This window comes from Sminthopsis crassicaudata, chromosome 1 (genome assembly GCF_048593235.1).
Source record: "Sminthopsis crassicaudata isolate SCR6 chromosome 1, ASM4859323v1, whole genome shotgun sequence".
Classification (NCBI taxonomy): domain Eukaryota; kingdom Metazoa; phylum Chordata; class Mammalia; order Dasyuromorphia; family Dasyuridae; genus Sminthopsis; species Sminthopsis crassicaudata.
This window is the reverse complement of record NC_133617.1, coordinates 590,764,561-590,788,180: the sequence shown is the minus strand read 5'-3', so window position 1 is coordinate 590,788,180 and position 23,620 is coordinate 590,764,561. Positions and strand designations below refer to the sequence as shown.

Here is a 23,620-nt window from a genome sequence, read left to right as displayed (position 1 = left end):
CGTGTTGCGTCATCAGTCTGAGACGGGATATGTCCCGGGAAAAACGCTACGGCCCGGTCGCTGGCTCCATGACGTCCCTGGCACGATGGCGTCGGATGGAAGTAGCAGAGCTTTGGAACAGAAGAGGAAAAAGCGTCGGGAGTTGGAAGAGGCCGCGGTTGGGGGAGAGGAACCGCCTCTTGTAGTGGCAGTGGCTCGAGAGAAGGAAGAAGAAGATGAAGAGCGGTGGGTCGGGCCTCTGCCTGTGGAGGCGGTCCAGGCTAAGAAGCGCAAAGGTACCAGCCACCGATCGGGAAATCCGGGGGAGGCCCCGGGCTCGCCGAAAGACTCCGGGGCCCTGGCCTGATACTTGGCCTGGGGTGAGGGCAAAGGGCTTCTTCCCTTCCAACACCCCGATCAATAGTCTAGTAGGCCGACAGAGCTCTGTTGCGCATCGAATTAAAGTACAAAGACATTTTCAGACTTAGGTGACGAATGAGGTGGAGGGGAGGAGATGTGCTTTAGAGTATGGTACCAAGGTAAACATTGCGCCGATGTTTAAAGGACACCCTCCATTATGTCACCAGTGATATTTTTGATACATTTACTTGTATTTACACAGCAATAACCTGCTCATGCAGATAACTAGGCCTCTGACTCTGCTACTTGTTGAGATTCTACCTGATGCACATGATGTTAGAATGGGAAAGCACCTAGAGATCCTGCAAGGTCAGATGCTGCATCTAGGAATGCTTGGATGCTGCTCCCTCCCTGATCACCCCAAGAAGAGGAGCTTTTTAGTAGCACATTTTACCTTTTCTTTTAGTCTAGGCTCTTTTTTTTTTCCTTTATAGATCTGTGAAATCTAATGAAATGAACTTGAGGGCTAAGTGTAAAGTTCTGCACGAACTCACAAATGTAACATGAGAGTTGTACACACATAGCAATTGATGTGGAAAAGGTCTGGGGGTGGGAGGCAGTTGTGTAAGGTGAGCCCCCAAAATAAATAAATAAGATGAGCCAAGATCTGGAAGTAATAGTCTAACTGTATTTTGCCTTGGTCATACTGTATATAGAGATGCTTTAGTTCTGGGCATTCTTGACCCTAATATAGTGATGTCATGTTGGTCTTGAAGAACAAACCACAACAACCAACCAATTATATGACTATCTGGGGTGAGAGTTGATTTCTGAAATTTGAGCAGATATCTTCCAGAGAAAGGAATCAAGATTTCACAATACATGCAAGGGCAACGTGAGCTCTATTTTATTACTTAAAAAAAAAAATTCAGGGCTTTAACATGGTTTTTATACTTATCCTCATAAAGTTCAGAGAAATAACACTCTCCATTTTATTGCTGACTAAAATCTTACTGAGTTGGTTTTCAGTAAAACTGTGAAGTCCAATTTCATACAGATAGCAGTAGACTCAGAATATAAGACCTAATAAGACTTTGAAAAATGCTGGTACTTTGTTTTTGTAATGTCATTTCCCTTGGACCTGTTTTCACAGAGTTAGTTCATAGGTTGGTAGGTAGAATCTTGAATAGGCAGTTCAATAGTCAACTTAGCAAAGATTTATTAAGGACTTATCACGGAGAAGGCATATTCTGCCAAGGATAAAAAGACAAAAAAAAAAAAAAAAAATCAAAGTTTTTGCCCTCACAGTGCTTTTCCTGGAGAACATGTGACACATTGTGTATATTGGAGCCAGGGTAGTACAGCAGAAACCATACTGATTTGGGCATCAGAAGACTTGTGTTTGAATTCTGACTCTGCTGTTCACTGACCTTAGCCAAGTCACCTAAACTCTGCACTTCCAGTCCTTTACCTGTAAAATGTCTACTTGTACTGCAAAGTAGAGTTGTGAGGTAGTTAAGATAGGCTAGTGTCCTATTGAAGAGGCCTTTTAGTATCAGGCTGAGGCAGTTGTTTTTATCCTTAAGGTAATAGAAAGTCATTAGAAAGATGATTTTGATAGTTATATGGACTGTGGTTTAGAGAGGGGGGAGATTGGGGAATCAGGAAAACCAGTTAGAGGGCTGATGTGGATGTGCAAAGATTGTGGGAGTGAAGACAGTTCTCATGGATATTATTGAGATAGATTGTACGTAAGGCTTAGCAACCAGTTGGAATCCATTCCAACAAGTATTGAGGTCTATTATAAGCTGCTCTCAAGGAATTTACATTCTGTTTGGGGGAGAATGCAACATGTTTATAAAACAGTAATTTCAGAAGGGAGATGTTATAAGTACAAGGTATTAGATATCTTCTGAGTTGTGCTGTGAAGCTAGGGATTGTCCAGGAAGAGAGTGTGTTTCATATAGGGGGATCACATGTACAAAGGCATTAATATGAAAGAATCTGTATATGGTAGCAGGTCACTTAAACTGAAATGGACAGTGATTGAAAGGGAATAAATTATTGGGGGTGAAGGAAAAGAGTAAAGGATTTCAACCCTCAGTTTTCATAGGCTAAGTAACTAAGATTATGGTAGTGGCCTCAACAGAAGTGGGAAAATTAGGGGAGCCAGGTTTAAAGGGAAAGTACTTGTTGAATATGAGCAGCCACCCAAAATAGCCAGGTGGAGAAGTCCAAGAGGTAATGTAGGTCTGGAATTTAGGTATAAAATAATGGATTGATACATAGGTTTAATAATTAATTGTGTAGAAGTAAGTTGGTGAAATTAAAGGAGAAAGAGGCCTGTGTAGTCAGTAAACATTTTATTTTTAGCTTGCTATGTGCCAGGCACTGTGCTAATAAGTAAGTTGGGGTAAAAAGAAAGGCATAAAGCCGTTCTTACCCTTGAGAAGTTTACAGTCTAATAAAAAAGACAGTACACTATTTCAAAGTCTGATTCTTTTTGTTCAGCAAAACAACTGTTAGATATCTATACATATATTGTATTTAATTTATACTTTGACATATTTAACATGTATTGGTCAGCCATGAGGTGGGGGGGGGGGGGGGAAGGAGGGGAAAAATTAGAACAAAAGGTTTGGCAATTGTCAATGCTGTAAAATTACCCATGCATTTATCTGGTAAATAAAAACTATTAAAAAAATTAAAAATAAGAAAATAAAAAAGACAGTACAAAAGGAAACCAAGAATGAGAGTGGGGGTGGGAGTCAGAGGGAAGGAGAGTGGGAAAGGTTATCTGGCACATAGATATACATGTGGGAAATGAAGAGGTGATTGGTAATATTGTTGTATGGTAAGAGTAAGAAATACTTTGATTCATAGGAAAACTGGTTCGTTTCAAAAGTACATCCACCAAAATGATATTTAGATAATTTCACACTTTGTCAGAAATATGTCTGTAAATCCATATGCCCTCAAACAAGCTCCTTTAGCAGGAAGGAAGTCATGGGGCTCATTATGAATAGCTTCAGAAGAAGAAACCAAATACAAGAGTAAAAACAGACTGGATTTAGTAGGTTCTTAAACCTTTAAGAAAAGTTAAGGAATGACATTAATCTTTTATGCCACTAGTGTAAAAATATTTTTACCTATATTTACATTTACCATTTACATAATGTCTTCAACTTTTTACAAATATCTCATTTTATCCTCATAACAATCCTGAAAGGTAGGTGCTACTATTATTCCTGTTTTACAGATGGAAAAGCTGAGGCAGATAGAAGTGACTTGCCCATGGTCATACACAACTAATAAGTGTCTGAGGCTAGATTTGAACTTTGTTCTTCCTGATTCCAAGTTCAGTACTCTAGCTGCTATATCATCCAGCTTCCTAAATATCATTACTAGAGTAAAACTCTCCTCCATCCCCTAAAAAAGCATCGCTGCAAATTTAAGTTTACATCAAAGAAAAACTTAAATTTGACCAAAAAAAAAAAACATTTAAGTATTGCTTTTGTGTTTTTTTTTCCAGTTCTTGAATTTGAACGAGTATACCTTGAAAATCTTCCCAGTGCTTCCATGTATGAACGCAGTTACATGCATAGAGATGTTATTACACATGTCGTATGCACCAAGTAAGAAATTCTCAGACTATTTTTTTTTCCCATACAAGAGCTCTATTGGAAATATTAACTTTTCATGACATATAACATTAGGGTTTTTTTGTTTTGTTTTGTTTTTACATTTAGAGTACTGACAAATAATTATATTTTTTAAAAAGTCTGTAGTCCCATTAATTTATAGATCTAATTAAGGAAAAACTTTTTTTTTTTCAAAGTATATGCTTTTAGCTTATGTATAGCTTATAGCTATACATATATTCAAAGGTATAGTTTGTAGCTAAAAAAATTGAATCCTCAAGATAACCAAGATAACTATACTTCTAATAAATTGTTATCTCCTCTACTAGTAAAACTTTAATATGCAGCTGCAGTGAATACTGAAGTTTAGCCAGAACTCTTTCCTCTGAGTTTATTCCTTATTAGAAAGGCCATCTTTTAATACGATCCATTGGGTATCTCAGGAACTAAACTCCCTTACATGGCATCAAAAGTAGACTTATCTTCTGTTGAATTCTGCTTGATATGGAATTAGGATTTATTATCCTCCAAATAAAGTATAAGTCCTTTTAGTTTAGTTTAAACCTTTTCAAGAACTTCCACAATCAAATTCAGCCTACCTCAGTAGCTTCTTGTTCCAGACAAAATAGGGTGCACAATGTCCCCTACACTCAAACTGCCTTCTGATGCCTCTGTACCCTCTTTTAAGCCCCTGTGCCTATTACTAAATAAATACCCTGTCAGCAGGTACTATACTTTATTTCATCTCTTAATTTCTTAAACTAGCTCAATGACTTTCTCATGGGAGGTATTTAAATATTATCTTCCCAACCTGTAGTCTTCCATTGTGTCCTTCAGGTTCCTATTGCATTTGATAGTATTGACCATTAAAGTTATATTCAGATGTTAAAGCATTAAGAGACTCTAGGGACTGGTTAAAATTAACACCAAAGAGGTTTGTTTGGTTTTGCATTCTAACTCCAATGCCCTGGAAGGAATTCATCAAATAAATAATTTGGTATTATTTACGAAGCTTCTAGATAGTAAATATGGACTCAATATATGAATGAATTATTGATCCATCATACAATTATTTATTTTAATATTTCTTGACAATATTTTTGTATTTTATGTATGTAGGACTGATTTTATTATTACTGCTAGTCATGATGGACATGTCAAATTCTGGAAGAAAGTAGAAGAAGGAATTGAATTTGTTAAACATTTTCGTAGTCATCTGGGTAAGCCATTTTCTATATATTGACCTATTTTTATTTTTACTCCTTTGATAACATTATTTTACATTTATTTCTCTCAAATCACTTTTAAATTTGATTTATTGAATTAGGGATCATTGAGAGTATTGCAGTCAGCTCTGAAGGAGCTTTATTCTGTTCTGTGGGAGATGACAAAGCAATGAAAGTATTTGATGTGGTGAACTTTGATATGATCAACATGCTGAAACTTGGGTGAGTTGTTGAATTATTTTTCTCTTTCTGAAAAAAAAAATCTGAAATAAGTTTTATAAACCATGCTTTATAAGCTCAAATTTTTTATTCTCTTAACTTATTTTAAAATAATGTAACAGTGCTGGTTGTTGGGAATATACTGTTCTTTTAGTAAGTTATTGTCATGCTCTTCTGTAATGAGCAACTTCTGGTGCTTAGAATAAAGCCATGCTTAGTTGAATATACTGTAAACTTTGCTATACCGGATTACTTACTATAACAAGTTGTTTTTAATTAATACATTTATAAAATCTTATCTCACCAAGCTCTTAACCAAATTAATATGTACTGGGGCTACTCAGATATCAAATAGATTTGTCATCTCATTGATTTGGGGAGTTCCCTCCAGTGATGCAGATTGCAACCTATTTTCTGCAGTTCTTATTCCTGTATTCCCATAACTTTGCCACAAGGAGTGCCCAACAGACTACAATCCTCCTTTGAATTCTTCTGACATTGAATTGGTGGAGTTCTGGATATCTACCTATAATTCCCAGATACACTTAGTCTATCTTCATTTTCCTGTCATATATTTTCTTTATGACATTTTTTACCTTTCTTCTTTGAAATTCCTCATTAAATATTGCAACCTATTAATTTCTATCATGACCTCCAGTGCCCTCTGTGAAATTAATTTCTAATTTGTAGGAGTTAGTTGTAGTCCATATTTCACTATATAACAACACTTTGTTGTAAAGTTGATAGATTTTTTAAAAATAGATCTTTGTTTCCCTGGGAAACTTGGAGTCATTAAGGATGTCAAAATTGATTCCTATCCTTGGGCAGTATCATCATTTCTTGATAAATGGGCAAGGATGTTATTTCTAGTATTATTGTCAAAGTGTATGGATATTCTAAAAAAAAGAAAAAAGAAAAAATTTCATTACTAATTAGCCACTTTACTAGTAATGTACCTTTCTGTACTTAGCTAAACTGGTCTTCAGAAAGCATATCCAACAAATTTCCAAAGCCATACTTAGATAATTTCTAGAACTATAGAACCTTCCGGAGCTTATGTGTTGAGAATATAAGTTCATTTCTTTGAGGTGTTGAAATGGGACTTTGTGGAGAGTGTGCTGGAGAAAAACAGTTCTTGCTCTCAAGGAGCTTGTACTCTACTAGAAGCATATAGCATAATATTTATATAAGTAAATTCAGGATAGTTCAATGAGGAAGAAAAGACTAGCAGTAGAGTTCAGGGAGAAGATGAAGTAAACAAATGTCTATGCTGAATCTCTAAGAGAAATAAAAATTTTGAAAGGTAAAGGATGACAGTAGATTCCAGACATAAGAGATTACTTTTTCTGCACAGAGATGGGTCAGAAAATAGATTTTTTTTTCCCCTGGAATGTGGAATGTATGAAGGAGAATAATAAAAAATAAGGCTCCTAACGTTTGTTTGAAAAAATCTGATAATCCTTAAATGCCAAAGTAAGAATTTTGTACTTCTCAGTAAAGACTGGGCAATAAGGACTAAAGGAAGATTATTTTAGCAGCTGTACAGTGGATGGATTAGAGAGAAGAGAGACTGAAAGCAAAAGGATCAGTTAGGAAAGTAATAAAGTCTAAGCAGAAATTGACTTGGATCTAGACTGGGATCATGACCATATAAGTAAAAAGAATGTGGTAGATATAAAAGTTGTGGAAGTTGGATTGACAAAGCATAGTAGGTGACTGGATATGGGGTGAAAAGGGTAGACTCAAAATTGAGTCTGCTTGGGGCAGCTAGATGGAGCAGTGGATAGAGCATCAGCCCTGAATTCAGGAGGACCCGAGTTCAAATATGGTCTCAGACACTTAATACTTCTAGCTGTGTGACCCTGGGCAAGTCACTTAACTGCAGTAGGGGTTTTGGGATTTGAATTTGGATTAAAGAATTGGGGGAATGGAGTGTGACCATTTAAATTTAGAAGTTAGCTGATTAAAGGTAACAATAAAAACATGAATAGATGAGATCACCAAAGTGATGATGTATAGGAAAAAAGAAAAGGGACGATGTCAGAGCCTTGGGGGATACTTATATTTTAACCTGAAAGCAAAATGAAAGATATGCCAGCAAGGGAAGTAAAAAGAATAGTCACATAGTATAGATAATTCTATATTTTGGTGGTTGTGATTTGGATAATGGTTGTGGGACCTGGACTGGAAGCATTACTAAAAGTCTGGGAGTATCGCTACCAGGTCTTTTACGTCTATCTGCCTATTAGTGGTAGTTGATAGTGGTGATGAAGAAGATGGTGAGATTTCTTTCTGCTTCTCCCCCATGAATCCTCTATTCTATGATGCTTATAAGAATGGAAACAAGTCTGGTTAGGATTAAGGAGAGACAGCTATTTCCAGAGCTGTGTTTCAATTTTATTTTCTTTATGTAGGTAGGCTCTACTTAATGTGAATATTAAATTTCCTTCAATGGTCACATTATTTGAATTGCATATTTCAATTGGACTGGTACTGATTACAGTATTTTACATAATTTTGTCTTTGAATAGAGTGAATTCAAATATATGGGATTACTTCAGGAGATTTATTATTTGTTCTAATTAAAACCTGTCTATATTTGAAGATCTTTTTTGTGGTCACTTGTACAATTTATCTTTGGAATCATTAAATTTAAGTACTTTGTTTTGGAGTTTATAGCCCAGGAGTTGGCTTTTTTTTTGGGGGGGGGGGGAGATTGTTTGGGTAAGTGAACTATGGATTCTTTAGTTGTCACTTTGGGTTTTGTTTTCAAAAGTTCTAGGCAGTTTTCTTAATTTTTTTTCCTAGTATCAGGGTATTCAGGTTTCTTGATTTGTCACTTTTTCTTGGGAGGACTGTAATCCTTAAATTGTCTCTATCCACCTTGTGTTTGAGGCAGATTGTATGGAGATTATGCTTTCTTTTAATGGTGTTATTTTTTCTTCTTCCAGATTGTCATTTCTGTGTTTTTGCATTCCAAATCCTATGTATTTAACAATCTTAGCTTCTGGGAGTGTTATTTTTAGTGTTCACTTATTATATTTTCTGATTCCTAATTCTTTCTTTTTTCAGCTATTTTCCTGGACAGTGTGAGTGGATTTATTGCCCAGGAGATGCTATATCTTCTGTTGCTGCTTCTGAGAAGAGCACAGGAAAAATATTCATCTATGATGGTCGAGGAGATAATAAACCACTTCATATTTTTGATAAACTCCATACATCACCCCTTACTCAGATACGATTAAATCCAATTTACAAAGCTGTAGTGTCTTCTGATAAATCTGGAATGATTGAATATTGGACTGGACCTCCCCATGAATATAAATTCCCTAAAAATGTCAACTGGGAGTATAAAACTGATACAGACTTATATGAATTTGCAAAATGTAAGGCTTATCCTACTAGTATATGTTTCTCACCTGATGGAAAGAAGATAGCTACTATTGGTTCAGATAGAAAGGTTAGGATTTTCAGGTTTTTGACTGGAAAGCTCATGAGAGTCTTTGATGAATCACTAAGTGTAAGTCCATTTAATTTTAATTTGGCTTTACAATTAATTGATGTGTTCATCTGTCAATGATTTGGTTACATTAAAAAATTTTTCCTACTAGCATCTTTGGGATTATACTTCTTAGCAAAATACTTGTGAGAAGTTTTTAATTATTCCATAAGAAGGTGGTGGTTGTTGTGGAAATACATCTCTGATTTTTTAATAGAAAATGTAAAAACAGGATTGGTTTAAAGCAGTTAACTCATCCAGCTTTGCCAGAACACATGTTTTCTATTAAGTAACTGATCTGTATTTTTATCTTTTTAGAATCATAAAAAGGTCCTTAATGACCTTTAAAAAAAAAATAATAAGGAAACTGAGGCTAAGTGACTTTAAAGTCAGCTAGGAGCGAGTTTTGTTTCCAAGTGAGATAAATTTCCAATTTGATCCCAGTTGGGATTTTCTTGACAGAGAGATAGTGGGGTGGTTTGACATTTCCTTCTGCAGTTCATTTTACTAATGTGAAAAAGGAGGAAAACTTAGTTAAGAGATTTTTCCATGGCCACACATCTAGTAAGACTGGATTTGAACCAGATCTTCTTGATTCCAGACTCATTGCTCTATCCACTGAATCACTAGCTGTCCCTACCTGGTAGCTTTTCTGTAATTAAACTCAGATTTTCTAATCTATTCAGAATTTTTTTATTCTGATTGCAAATGGTAATAAGGAGAATGTGGTTTCTCGTGTGAGTGTCCTGACAAAGTCATTAGTAGAAAATGCTTGGAAAAACTCCCAAATGAAATGCAGAATCTTCTCTCTCTTTTTTTTTCTCCTGGAAGTAACTTTTCACAGTTTTAACAAATTGTCCCATTTGGTATCTGTTTCTTTAACTGTCAAAAACTAAGCTAACTACCTGCAGCATATCTGAATAGCAATTTACATGGAGCCCTTTAAATTTTCTAAATAATCTGCCTGTTAACATTTCATCCTCATATCAATCCTGTGAGCTATATACTATATAGATGTTGTCCCTATTTCATAGATGAGGAAACAGTCTCAGAGTAGTTAAGAGGCTTTCTGGTGATCTCTGATTTAAGAGGTTATGCGCTAATAGGTTTCAGAGAGTGATTCAAAACCTAGGACTTACAGACCCCAATGTGCCAGGCAACCTTTGCTCCTTAGTGATTCCCTGATAACTTGAAATATTTTTGCTTTATCTCAATAAGACTACTTTCAGGGACTTAATTTCTAATAGAGAAAAAAAATTAAAGTTTAAACAGTTATATGGCATAGTGGATAGAATAATGGATTTGGAATCAAGAAATTTTGACTTTGAATGTTGCCTTAGTTGTGTTCTGGCTACATGAAAAAGCTGGGCAAACTACTTGAATTCCTTGAGCCTCACTTTAAAATAACCATAATAATAGTTCTTACTTCTCAGGGTTGTTTGAAGGATCAAATGAAATAATGTATACAAAATCTTTTTTTCATACCACTATGAAGTGCTATGAAAGAAAAAATATTAGATCTGTTCTAAAAAGAAATTAAGATGTACAGATGGGGGGGTAATGACATATTGAATATTAGAGAATTTATAATACGTAACTATATTGCAGTACAATGTAAAGCTTAAAGCCCATAGAAAAGTACCTAATAGTAAATGCTTTGCTAATTGTAGGGTGGATAAGCAGTGATGGAGGCTTTTGTGGGGCCAAATGGTTAGTTATGGGTGTGGAAGCAAGAAAAAAAGACATTGAACATTGAAGAGATGGAGATTTTTTTTGCTATCATTGCTTCTGTGTGTGAGAAGCAGCTTTCAGAAAAGGGCAAATTGAGGAAAGAAAATTTTGAAATTAATCTATTAATAAAAAAACCCTAAAATCCCATGTTAGTCTGCCCTAAGGAAAATCTATTTCCTCTGCCTGATTTTTCTAGCTGCAATAAAAAAGCTATTAGGGGACTTTGCTATTTTAGCTGTAGATTGTCCAGTGATGCACTGATTAGCCAAGGATAGAAAAGTGAATCAGAGACCATAGTGTCTTTGGGCAGCTGGCAAAGGGTAGTGCCAAGATAGCTATCTTTATCTGCCAATACAAACTAAAGGGCTTGAAAAGCAGTGGTTTAGGGGTAACTACTACTTCTGGTTAAAAACTTATTTAAAGAAATAAATACATAACTGAACCACATTCATAAATAGTTTAGGCCTTATTTTAGGGAATATAAAGCAGTGGATTGGATTCTGAAATGGAAATAGTTCAAGTTCTACTACTAATATTAGTGATAATAGCTAATATTAGTATGACACATTAAGTTTTATAAAGTACTTTAATTCATCCAAGAGAGAAGATATCAACATGTAATAATGAACCTATAAAGCAGGTAATCAAACTGTTCATCCATCCATGTTGCAGATGAAGAGAAGTTAAATAACATTCACAATCATACAGTTAGGGTCAGAAACTGAATTGCAATTGTTTTCTCTGTTAACTCCAAATCCAATATTGCCTCTTATCATGGATGTTGTCTTAAGTCACCTTGAGGTCATTTTAGCCTGCTATGCTTCAGGATGCTTATCTGTAAACCAGTCAATTCTTACTCTTTTTATATTAAACCTACCACAGCATATATTTACCCTAAAGCTTAGGTTATGCTTTGTTTGAAAACCTCTTGCAAAGACTCCTAAAAAGTGAATGCCCAGGGCTTTGCTACATGCAGTAAAGATTTCTTTGTTTATTGATATCCCATAAGAAATGGTTGTTTTGTTTCATAGATGTTTACTGAGCTACAGCAGATGCGACAACAACTACCAGACATGGAATTTGGACGGCGGATGGCAGTGGAGCGTGAGTTGGAGAAGGTGGATGCAGTGAGGCTAATTAACATAATTTTTGATGAAACTGGGCACTTTGTACTTTATGGAACAATGCTGGGCATTAAAGTCATAAATGTAGAAACAAACCGGTAAGTCTTAATATAAATTTTACTTCCTTTTTACATATTTTAAGCAGTTTGACATGAAGGGGGTCTATTCATGCTATCCTTACTCAGGGAAAACAGAGGTTTTGCTTGCACAAAGACCAAGTGGACTGGGACCAAATGTCTAAACTTAACCAAATGTTATTATGACTTCCCTTTCTGGTATTTCTGATGTGTATAATCTCATGTAAAAATTTTCCATCCACATGTGTAAAAAAGCAATAGTAAAAAGATATGCTTAATATTTTAGACTCTGGCTTTTCTATTTTTTGTTTTTCTTTTAAAAACAAGCTTCAGTCTGTCTTTGGCTTATTGATTTAAATTAAACTGTAAATAAACTTTGCATGTAATATATTGCCAAAATTCTAACCACAGAATTCAGCATTATGGCCTGCTAGAAATAAAGTCAGAAGTTAAAATGCTTGAAACCACAAGAAGCCTTTTGTGCAAATAGTTAACTTGTTAGTGCAGACTAGCCACAATCAGATATTGTCAACTGAATGAAAAGTATGTCTTATGAAAAAAAAAATCCTACTCTATACATTCCTGCATATAAAATAGTTTATGCTGCAGTTCTTGGCAATGCAAAAACCCTAGAGGGCTACAGCGAAGTTATGATGAAAAGAGATTAAATACAACCAACTGAAAGGTAGAACTTTTTATAAAACAGGAAGTGACAGCACCTAGAACTTTAAAAAAAAAAATTATTGATTTAGGAGGATGTGACAAAGAGAATGGTAATTTCACCTTTTATCAGTCATTTCCTGTGATAAATAATAATTGCTCCTATATTTTTGCCCATATATGTTCTTATATCATGAGATAACTTACTTTAAAAATAATGTTTTGATTTCTTACAGGTGTGTGCGTATTCTTGGCAAGCAAGAAAATATTAGGGTGATGCAATTGGCTTTGTTCCAAGGAGTAGCCAAGAAGCATCTCTCTGCAACCACTATAGAGATGAAAGCATCTGAAAACCCTGTTCTTCAGAATATCCAAGCTGACCCAACAATAATATGTACATCTTTCAAAAAGAATAGGTTTTATATGGTATGTGGTATTCCTGACAGACTCATCTCAAGGCTGGAAGGACTACAAAAGGTGTGGTCCACTTCATATCTGTACAAGAATCTTCTTAGTAAACTACCCAACAAGTGTTTACCCAGTCTTTTCTTGAAGATGTATAATGAGCATCTTTAGTGTATGGCTTCCAAGGCATCCTATTCCATGTTTGGTTAACTCTAAATTATTAGAAAAGTTTTCCTTGCTCAAGGAAATTGATTCCATAAATCTTGAAATACTGCATTTTGCAACTTGTACCTGCTACTCATCCTGGCCTCATTGACCAGAGAAACAAGTCTGATCTCTATCTTACATCATAGCTTCTTCTCCAAACTAAATATCCCTACATCTTTAAGCTGATTCCTATATAACATAAGTTTGAGATTTTTTTTTTGTTCTGATTGCCATCTCAATGTGGTGCCCAGAGATAATCCCATAATCTCATATTTTTAATGTGATATACTACAAATTTTTAGCTTCCATCTATGCTGTCTCCTTAGGCAGCCTAAAGTCACATTCATTTTTATTTCACACTGTTGACTCATTGAGCTTCCAGTTCATTCAAACCTCAGAATCACATTCAGATGAACAGTTGCCGAGTCATGCTTTCTTCCCATCTTTATACCTGTAAAACCTATTTTTTAAATCTAAGTGTAAAACTTTATCCTTCTTAAATTTCCTGTTAATAAATTTGAACTAGCACTGTATTCAGTCAAAAATCTCTTAGAATCTTGACTCTCTCTCACCTTCCTAGCTTTTGTGTCATTTGAAAATTTGAAGTGTGCCATATGTTTTTAATCAAAAAATTGACAATTTTTTTTCCCCACTGAGGCTGGGGCTAAGTGACTTGCCCAGGGTCACTCAGCTAGGTAGTGTTAAGTGTCTGAGACCAGATTTGAACTCAGGTCCTCCTGAATTCAAGGCTGGTGTTCTGTCCACTGTTCACTTAGCTGCCCCCAAATTGACAAAATATTAAACGGAATACAGTGCAAAATCCTGGGGATAGCTCCTCTCATTCTGTTGGTTTTGAATTCATTTAATTGTTCTAGCATCTAATCCATTTTTCTTCAGTTTGTCCAGAAGGATAACATGAGCAACTTCAGCAAATACTTAGCTGAAATCTAGATAAACTATGTTGACATTATTCCCTTGATCTCCCAATTTAGTTTCAAATCTATGCCATTTTATTACTTTATCTTCAGTTTATTTCTATCTTTTAACATCTTAAGATGATCTGGTACCATTGCTTTTTATTATTTTGTCATCCGTCTTATATTGTCTTCTGTAATAGGTTGCAAATGAATTGGTGTTCCAAATTGATGATGCCTTTAACTACCATATCTCTCTGCTTAGTAGGACTATTTGATAGCTGAATTGTTTTTAATTAAAATGTTAAAGTGAAGAAGTGAAGCTGTTACCTCATTGTTATGATACTCTTTCCATTAATAAAGAGGGTGCAACCTTTCCATGTCCTATCATCCTTTTTTTAGTCTTAATGTTGTGTACCAGTGAGCAGTCTTATTGTCCATTTGGATTTTAAAGATTTATTTAGGGTAGAAGTAAATCTGTTGAATTTAATATATGTTCAGTTTATATACTATGAGAAAATTAGTCAAGATTATTAGCCAACCTTTACCTCTTTACACTAAATACTTGGCTAGGCAGGAAAAGGATGCTAAAAAAGTACAGAGGGCAGGATGGTCTTAGCACAAGCAGAATTCCCTGACCATAAAGCGACTTTCCCTTCATATTCTCCTGATTCCATTAGTCATCTGCTATGGGGTGAAAGAAACATCCATGCTTTGGAGTTCCTCAATAGTCATTTAATTTTCAGTCTTTGCCTTTTGGGAATCCATAAAGGAAAAAAATTATATAGGACTGCCTAAGTTTTCACCCTCCGTAGCTGTTTCATGGTTCATTCAGACCAGGCAAGACTCTACAAGAGAAGTATCAAATACATGGCCTACATACAGCCCACAACACTCTCCAGAGCAGCTTTTTTGTGCTAGATTAAATTGTAATTGGAAAATATTTAACAGAATTAGTAAAAATATCACAAACATAATGTTATTAAGTGTTTTAAGTAATTTATGGGCTTTTTTTTTTTGTCACAACTGCTCTACAAAATATGTTCTAAAGTATGACAGTAATGCCCACATAAAGCAGGTATGTCCATGGAACTAAATTTCATTTAGAACCTTCCCCTATTAATGTAATTATAGTAATATATAAAATATTGTAATATGCCAACTGTTTCCTTAGTATATTAATATAGAGAGGTTTTTAAGTTATTTTTGGTTGCTTTCTTATTATGATATATCTTGATCACTACATATTTAATATGTATTGTTTGTCTATTATTATAAAATTGAAAATTTTTGATTTTTAGCATTGGGTAAGTGAAGCTAAACTACCATTTGTGTAAAAATATATAGCTAACAGGAAAATTATTTTTCTTCAGTTTACCAAGCGAGAACCAGAAGATACAAAAAGCGCAGATTCTGACCGAGATGTGTTTAATGAGAAACCATCTAAAGAAGAAGTGATGGCAGCCACACAAGCTGAAGGACCCAAAAGAGTTTCTGATAGTGCCATTATCCATACAAGCATGGGGGATATTCACATCAAGCTTTTTCCTGTTGAGTATGTACTAATATATTTCATCATAGATAAATTTTGGAGGACATTAGTTAATTTAAAATGTATAGGGTTTTAGGTGGCATTTCTAATATTATTTCAAAACAGAATGCTGTTATCCAGAGCCTAGGGGAAATTACTTTATAAAAAATTCATACAGTAGATGATTCAAATCAAGTTGTTCCAATCACCAGTGTGATCAGAAAATGAAATTAACTAGTTCTGGTAGCAGAACAACTAAAGTGTTGTGCCTTTTAATATGAAGAATGCTGGGTTTATTTCTTGAAAATCACAGTAGTTATTAAGGAAGAGAGAAAGAAGCACACAGAATAATTATTGTATTCATTCACTAAGCATTTACAGAATGTTTGCCCATGTACAGAATATAGCTAATTGGTGCAGAGAAATAAAATGAGTAATTTGATCCAAGTTAACTGTTACTATTACCTTGTGTAAGGCATTTGTCCAGGTGCTTTAGGGAATAAAAAAGTTTAGACTCAGTTCTAGTCTTTCTGGTGATATGAAAATAATAATACAAAACATAATACAATTAGTAACATTAAAAATATTAGAATCAAAGAGTTATAGGGGTTAAAGTGAAGAGCAGAAGTTATTGCTAGCTTTCAAGGTCTGGAGGAAGAAGTTGTGGAAAAGGTGCCATTTCAGCTTGTTTTGAGACAAGTGTGATTTAATAAAAAATAGTGGCAAGTTGCAGTCTAAGTAGCAGGAAGATAATTGTATGTTTAAGGAGAAAGATGAGCAATTTGACTGAAACATAGAATGTATGTGGAAAGACTAGGAGGAAGGTACAAATAGAAAAGTTGACATATAAAACATTAGCCTCAGAAAGGACTTAAAAGATCACTTACTCCAAAGTCCTTATTGTATAGATGAGGTCTATAGAAGTGATGTTCAGACTAGAAAATCATCTTGTTTCCTGGCTAGCTCCTGTCTAAGTCAAGAGTGAGGTTAGAAATCAAGTATCTTTATGTCTCAGGTAATTGCTTTTTAACACCATGATAATGGACAGAATATATTGATAGGAGGGCACAGGATTGGAAAAAGAACAGAATGGAGAAAATTCAGAATTTGCAGAGCAGTTAGCATCTGAAGACTTCTAGATTCTAATTCAGACTTGTGGAGAATGCAAAAGAAGTAAGGCAAGGCCAATAGACTGTAATTAATGTGAGTCTCAAAATAGATCCATAAGGGAACAATGAATATTTTTTTCTCTCAATTTCATAGATTATCTATTTCACCTATTATTTAGTCTGAGTTTTAAAGAGAGGTCAAGAGCTTTTATATATTTACAAATTTAAAATTAGTAATTTCTGCAGAATACTTGAGAATTTCAGTTAAAAAATTATGATTCTTTGATAAGATTTAAAAAAAAAAACTTTGTTAGATTATATTCTTTTTGTTCTAACACCTAGGAAAGTTGTGTGTATATATATATTCACAGGAGAGGAAGTAATAATGGAAAGAGTCATAAAATCTAGGCTCATTGGGACTTTGAGCACGTTACTAAATCGTTCCTTGTCCATGAGGAGATTGGGTTGGGTTAGATTAAATTATCTTTAAAGGTCTTCTATCTAAATCTATGATTCTTTTGATTCAATTTATTTAGATGTGAATATTTTTAGAACTGTGAATCTACAATGCCAAAAGCAGGTCTATATTCCTGATTAGTATGTACTGTTGAACTAACTAACCATCTTGTCTGTGGGAAATTCTCATTTTCTCATTTTAAAAGTACTCAGACAATTACAAACCTTTCCCCCTTTTCCCTGAATTATATAAGTAGCTGGCAAATTAACTCAAGATGGCTGGTGAGTATTTACTTTTTATGTTCCACCATAGGTGTGAATGTCACAATCTTGTCCTAAAATCTTTCTTGTAATTTCTCAGGCTCTTGATTTCTATCAATTTCTTTTGCTTATTGTGTTATAGGAGAGGTGTGAAGGGGAAAAGCTAATTCAATACAACAAATATTAAATACAAAGTACTTTGGTGTACTTTGTATAAAGTACAAAGGTGAAAATGACATTGTTCTCACTTTTAGATAAATATTCAAGGCAACTTGAGGGAGGAAAGAACTAATGGAGTGGGGAAAAAGAATGGAATGAGGTTGGTGAAAATCTGGGAATGTTCTATCAAGATGATCCCTGATCGTGAAAGGAGTTTCAGATATATAGTTAAAGAGGGAGTACAATTCAAGCAAGGGAGATAGCTTATTCAAATACACAAAGACCAGAGATATAATCTCTAAATCAAGTATAACTCAGACTTGTTTTATTAAAACATACTGTAGGAGAAGGGAATATTAGGGGAAAAGAAAAGCTGCAGAGGTAGATTATACATAGATGATGAGAAGCTTTTAAACTATGGTTAAATTGGTTAAGTAGTTATTTTTCTGACCATAATAGGACAAAAGAAACCATTATATTTTTTTGAGTGATGCAGTAAAACTTGTGTCTTAGAAAAAATATATTTTGGCAGTTGTGGGAATGAATTAAGAGCATAACTGAAAAATGAAAATGGATTCATTAGGGGCCATTAAAATAGTTCAAGCAAAGTCCATAAAGATTATGTCACTATGGGGAAAATTACAAGAACTAATATGGAAAATAGATTCAGTAGAAATAGGTTGCTGATTGAGAGGTGAGGAAAAGCGAGATTCTTAACTTGGGATTTGTATATTTCTGTTTTCATTATAACTGATTTCTTTATAATCCCGTGTATTTTATTTTGTGCATTTAGAAACATTATTCTTAGCAGGGGTCCCATAGTCTTCATCAAACATTCAAAAGGACCCATTGACCCAGGTGAAGATCTTTCAGCCTCTGATAACTTCAGGGTCATGATCTCAGGAATTTTTTAATTTTTTGAAATTAGCAAAGGATCAAAGAATGGAAAAGTTTAAATAAAGAGGCAATTACATTTTGCACACTGGGTAACAAGTTGAAGCAGTGAGAAATGGCAGGTCAAGAGCTTAGAAAAGCACATTTAGTATGTACTTTTATGTGAATTTAGTACATTTCCACTGAGTAAAATGATTTAAAATCAGCCCCAAATCAAAAGATAGCAAGTGACTTAAGTTTCCTCCCAAATCTTTCTTCAAATGTACTTATCAGTCTCCACAAAGCTGACATCCACAACCCAGATGAAAATTTCCGTTCACCTTGATACTTTATTTTATAAGAAATACATTAAAAAAATACATAAAGTGATTTGATGATTCTATAATGTTCTATAAAATCAATTTATATATACTTTAGAAAGCTTTACCTATGATCCAGTATGCAGGTATATCATTTATGCAGTTAATTAAAAAGGTTGTTTATAGTAGTTTTTATTTTTAAAAATTGTCAGAAGTTGATTTTGATTACAACCTATTTTATAGTAACACCACCACTATGAATTAAAATATTGTGACCATATAAAGATGGTGTAATTAGGTTATTTTTAAAAGGATTTTTTTGACTCCATCTGAGTTTTTCAAATATGTTCTGAACATGGCTTTAGCATCTAATGAATATTATGAAATTGCTTTTCTAGGAATATTTTAATATTTTGTCAGAATATGGAGCAATTACTAAACCTATTCCAACAGCATAAAAGAGTGAGAAGATATTTTACTTTCTATTCTCCAAGTCAGAGCTGCTTTTGAAATCATCTGGAAACAAACAAACAAAATTATAATTTACAGGTTTTGTATAGACATCAGTGAATTAAAATTATTTAGGAAGAACTTTTTGCATTATTTTAGAATTACTTACATTATACTTATATCTTTTTAGGTGTCCTAAAACAGTGGAAAACTTTTGTGTCCATAGCAGAAATGGTTATTACAATGGGCACACATTTCACCGTATTATCAAGGTAAAATACAGATTTCTTTCTTAAAATTTGAGAAAAAGGAATGACTGCTGCTTTTGAAAAACTTCCATTTTAATTGAGCAAACAAGACATAAAACTGAATGAACTAGATTAGAATGAAACTGCAATATAGATAGACGAATGTGATGATTGATCCATTATATACTGTTTGACAAAGAGCTGAGAGACTACCAGGGAGCAGTCACATTAGTGTGGGATCTAATGATAGAGAAACAGAAAAGTGTACAGAATTAGATTGTTTGAAGACTGCATTAGAATCTGGTAGGGAGTAGGGTGGCAATCAGGAACAAATAGAAAGGGTCATGTTGAAAAGATAGTTTGGGATAAGAGAGGCGAAACCTCATCTGTGATCATATATAGTTCATTCTTTCCCCTACCCCTATTAATTTTTTTTTTTTTTTTTTTTTTTTTTTCCTGAGGCTGGGGTTAAGTGACTTGCCCAGGATCACACAGCTAAGAAGTGTTAAGTATCTGAGGTTAGATTTGAACTCGGGTCCTCCTGAATTCAAGGCTGGTGCTCTGTCCACTGCGCCACCTAGCTGCCCCCCTATTAAGTTTTTTAACCTCATTCACTCCATTCAGATGACAGGTCACTGAAAAGAACACTGGCTTTGGCTATGGCATCAGCTTAGTTCGTCTACCTTCCGTGAGTTATTGAGCTTCTGGGTTCCTTAGCTCCTTATATAAAATGAGAAACTACTAAATGCTGACTAGATGGCCATGAAAAGTCCTTCAGTAATCTAAATCTATGACCCTATGGTGAAACCATTATTTCTGTAAGATGGAAAAACTTTCAGAATTTTTTTCACTTCATATAAGGCATAAATAAAATCTAACATCTAGATATTTTTCAGCAAAGAATTTTCATTTCTTTATGTCTACTTTTTTTGGATCTTGTCAAAGAAGAAGATGAATTTATAGATTAATCTTATCATAATCATAGGACTTAGAGCCAGAAAGGACTTCAACAATCTAACTTCCTCCTTGAAGCTGAGAATTTTATGCAAGGTTACAGAAAGCAATTGAGTCAAGATTTGAACCTTTGCTCTCATTTAGGAATATGGGACTTTGCATACTGAAGACCTTGAATCAAATCTTGACTCTGACAGATTTTCTGTGCCCACATTTCATTGCCTATAAAATGGAGGTAACACTATTATTAACTCACAGAAGGGTTGTTAGAATTGAGATAAAATATGTGAAAACACTTTGTAAATTTTAAAGTATTTTACATACATGTAAGTATAGGTTTAACAAATGACTACTAGTGACTAGAATTGATGAAAAGGGAATACAACTTAAACTAAGGCATTATTTAATTTCTTTATTAGTCTCTCAGGTGGCTTAATTTTTAAAAGTTAAATCATTTTTGTCTGACATATATTGCCTTGGGTGGGGGAAATTGAAGCTAATTCTACTATGTGCTTATGTAAAATTGGACCTAATAATATATTTATCTTTTTTCCTAATATAGGGTTTCATGATTCAGACTGGTGATCCAACAGGTACAGGTATGGGAGGTGAAAGCATATGGGGAGGAGAATTTGAAGATGAATTTCATTCAACATTGAGACATGACAGACCATATACACTCAGTATGGCTAATGCGGGTGCCAATACAAATGGATCCCAATTCTTCATAACAGTGGTGCCAACTGTAAGTGCAGTGCAAGTGCAAAAATTCCTACCAGCTATAGTAAATTTTCAGATGACCAATTTTTAGACGACTTTTTAGAGTTAATCACTTAAAAGTGTTGAAAACTTATTTTGGCCTAAGATGGAATTAGAAATTGATGTGTTGAATAGAGTATTTACACTTTGGGTACAATAAAGGATTTCAGGGCCTTCCAGGTAACTCTGGCATCTGCCAGGTAACTTGATCTTATTGTTCCAATTTCTGTACCTTTATAAGGAGGCAGGATATAGGCTTATCAAAGGTGATAATTTCACAATTATATTGCAATACTTAATTTTTGTTTGTTTTCTTATGTTCTAAAGATAAGAAGGAAGCCAACATATACTAGTTTTATGTAGATTAATTTTTTCACAACTATTTATACCATATACTAACAACATAAAACTCTCAAAAAAAGATATTTTGAAATAATCTACCACTGTAATTCTTAAACTAAGAACTTTGCATTGGCCTTTTCAGATTTTTAGATTACTACTTTAAAAATGGGATTCATATATGTTTCCTTCCTATTTTGATGAGAACTGTGATAATGAGAAGACAATTTAAAGGAATTTTTATCACATATATCAGATTTAAAATCTATTGAAATGTCTGATGTTATGCATATGGAAATCTAGATTACCAAATTTAAGAAAAGAAAATATATCCTCTCTTTATTTTTCCTCTGATACAGCCTTGGCTTGACAACAAGCACACAGTATTTGGACGAGTAACAAAAGGAATGGAAGTTGTCCAGAGAATTTCCAATGTCAAAGTCAATCCAAAAACAGATAAACCTTATGAAGATATCAGCATCATTAATATTACTGTCAAATAAAACCAGATTTTCAAATCCGTATGTACATTAGTCAGTGAAAGATAAAAGATTAAAAAATGTAAAACTCCAGTACTGAATAACCTGAATAACCATCCAAACTAATCATGTAACTTAAGTATCCAAAAGTGTATTTTTGTATTTTATTAAAAGTGATTTAAGATATTGTGCTTTCATTTGTATGATTTTTATATAAAACTATAGCTACTTAATGTAGTCTTTTTCTCTTGCAAATAACATTAAGGTAATATGCTACTGAAAAGCTGAAATGAAAGGAAATAATAGCATTGAAAGGAAAACACTTTAAAAAGTTTATACAGGCTTTGTCTTTACTAATTAGTACCTCATTACTCTTTTTTTTTCCTTACTAAAAAACAAAATTTGACTCCCTTCCCTAATGCATACACAGTGATATATTTTTCAAGCCTTTCCCTAGAGCTGCTGATCTGTGTCCCCGTTTAGATTTAACATGTGGTATTTATGAGTCAAGTTGGTTTTGGCATAAGGATCTTACAGAATGAAAACAAAGCACACTCAATTGGCAAGGTGGTCAGTAATCATCAAAAAGCCATAAGTTTAAAAAAAAAAAAAGTTCCTTTACTAAAAGGAGCAAAAATTATATATTTACATCTTCAGGTTTCTGGAATATCCTCTGACCAATCTTACTGGGCCAACACCAACATTTGTTTAAAAAGCATGAGAACCACAGCTTGCTTATGTTTTTGGAGCACATCTTCTTGATTATTATCAAACATACTTCAACTGCCCAAGAATCCAGAAGGCAACAGTACTATTTGCCTTTCCAGCCCTGCTACCAGCCATCCTTGAGCTGAAACCTAGTATCTGTCCCTGTATTTCTAGTACTCCCTGGTACCTCCACAAATTGAATGTGAAAGGTGTAAAAAGCACTTGACAGATACCATAAAATGATATAGCATCAGATATGGATATGCATTACCATCTACATTACCACTACTTCCTAAGGACCAATGAGTTTTTCCTTCTGGCTTGTGGCTAGAGGCTTCTTATACATGCCATCTCCCCTGACTATAATGCTTTTCCCCCCACCTTCCATCTTAAAGCCCTAAAAAAGTTTCAAACTCTGACTGACCAACTTAAGGTTCTTCATATAAAAATAGGAATAATGATTATCGATATAAATAACAAGATTGCCCTAAGAGAACATGTATAAAGAAGTGTTTGGTGAAAACTAATTTATTTGAAAAAGGAAGGGGGGAAAAAAAGGCACAAATGGAAATTTTTTTGTTAAATGGACCAAGAATGAAAGAAAAAAAAGGGAAATTTAAATCTAGTACATGGCAATTTCTCAGAGAAACCTGAGAAGAACTGTGAATTGAAAAAGATCTGGAGTGAGCAGCAGTAGAATTGATTTATACAACAATATTGCAAAGACAAAGTTGAGACACAAGAATTCTGATCACTACAGTAAATGACTAAGCATGATTCTAGAGGAACTCTGATAAAACATGTTGCTCATTTCTGAAGAGAAAGATATAAGATAGAGAATGAGACAGATATTTTTGGACATGGCCAATGTAGGAATTTGTTTTACTAATATGCTTACTTGCTTAAAAGAACTTTTTTTCCGCAGTTGAGGG

The 23,620-nt window shown here is 34.1% G+C and overlaps 1 protein-coding gene across 3 annotated transcripts; it reads left to right on the top strand.

Annotated features, from left to right (window-relative positions):
- The first annotated feature begins 56 nt into the window (after positions 1 to 56).
- Positions 57 to 22,164, top strand: PPWD1 (peptidylprolyl isomerase domain and WD repeat containing 1). Of its 3 annotated transcripts, none has more exons than XM_074282392.1 (11): positions 57 to 275; positions 3,872 to 3,974; positions 5,100 to 5,200; positions 5,308 to 5,428; positions 8,498 to 8,945; positions 11,687 to 11,877; positions 12,753 to 12,993; positions 15,416 to 15,597; positions 19,392 to 19,473; positions 20,966 to 21,148; positions 21,861 to 22,164. In XM_074282392.1, exons 1-11 carry the CDS (start codon positions 86 to 88, stop codon positions 22,002 to 22,004), a joined length of 1,986 nt encoding a protein of 661 aa, XP_074138493.1. In that variant the 5' UTR covers positions 57 to 85; the 3' UTR covers positions 22,005 to 22,164. The 3 variants fall into 3 exon arrangements, with proteins under 3 accessions (XP_074138493.1, XP_074138494.1, XP_074138495.1); XM_074282393.1 differs by having other exon boundaries at positions 59 to 275; positions 12,753 to 12,942; XM_074282394.1 differs by lacking the exon at positions 3,872 to 3,974 and having other exon boundaries at positions 76 to 275; positions 12,753 to 12,942.
- Positions 22,165 to 23,620: the final 1,456 nt, after the last annotated feature.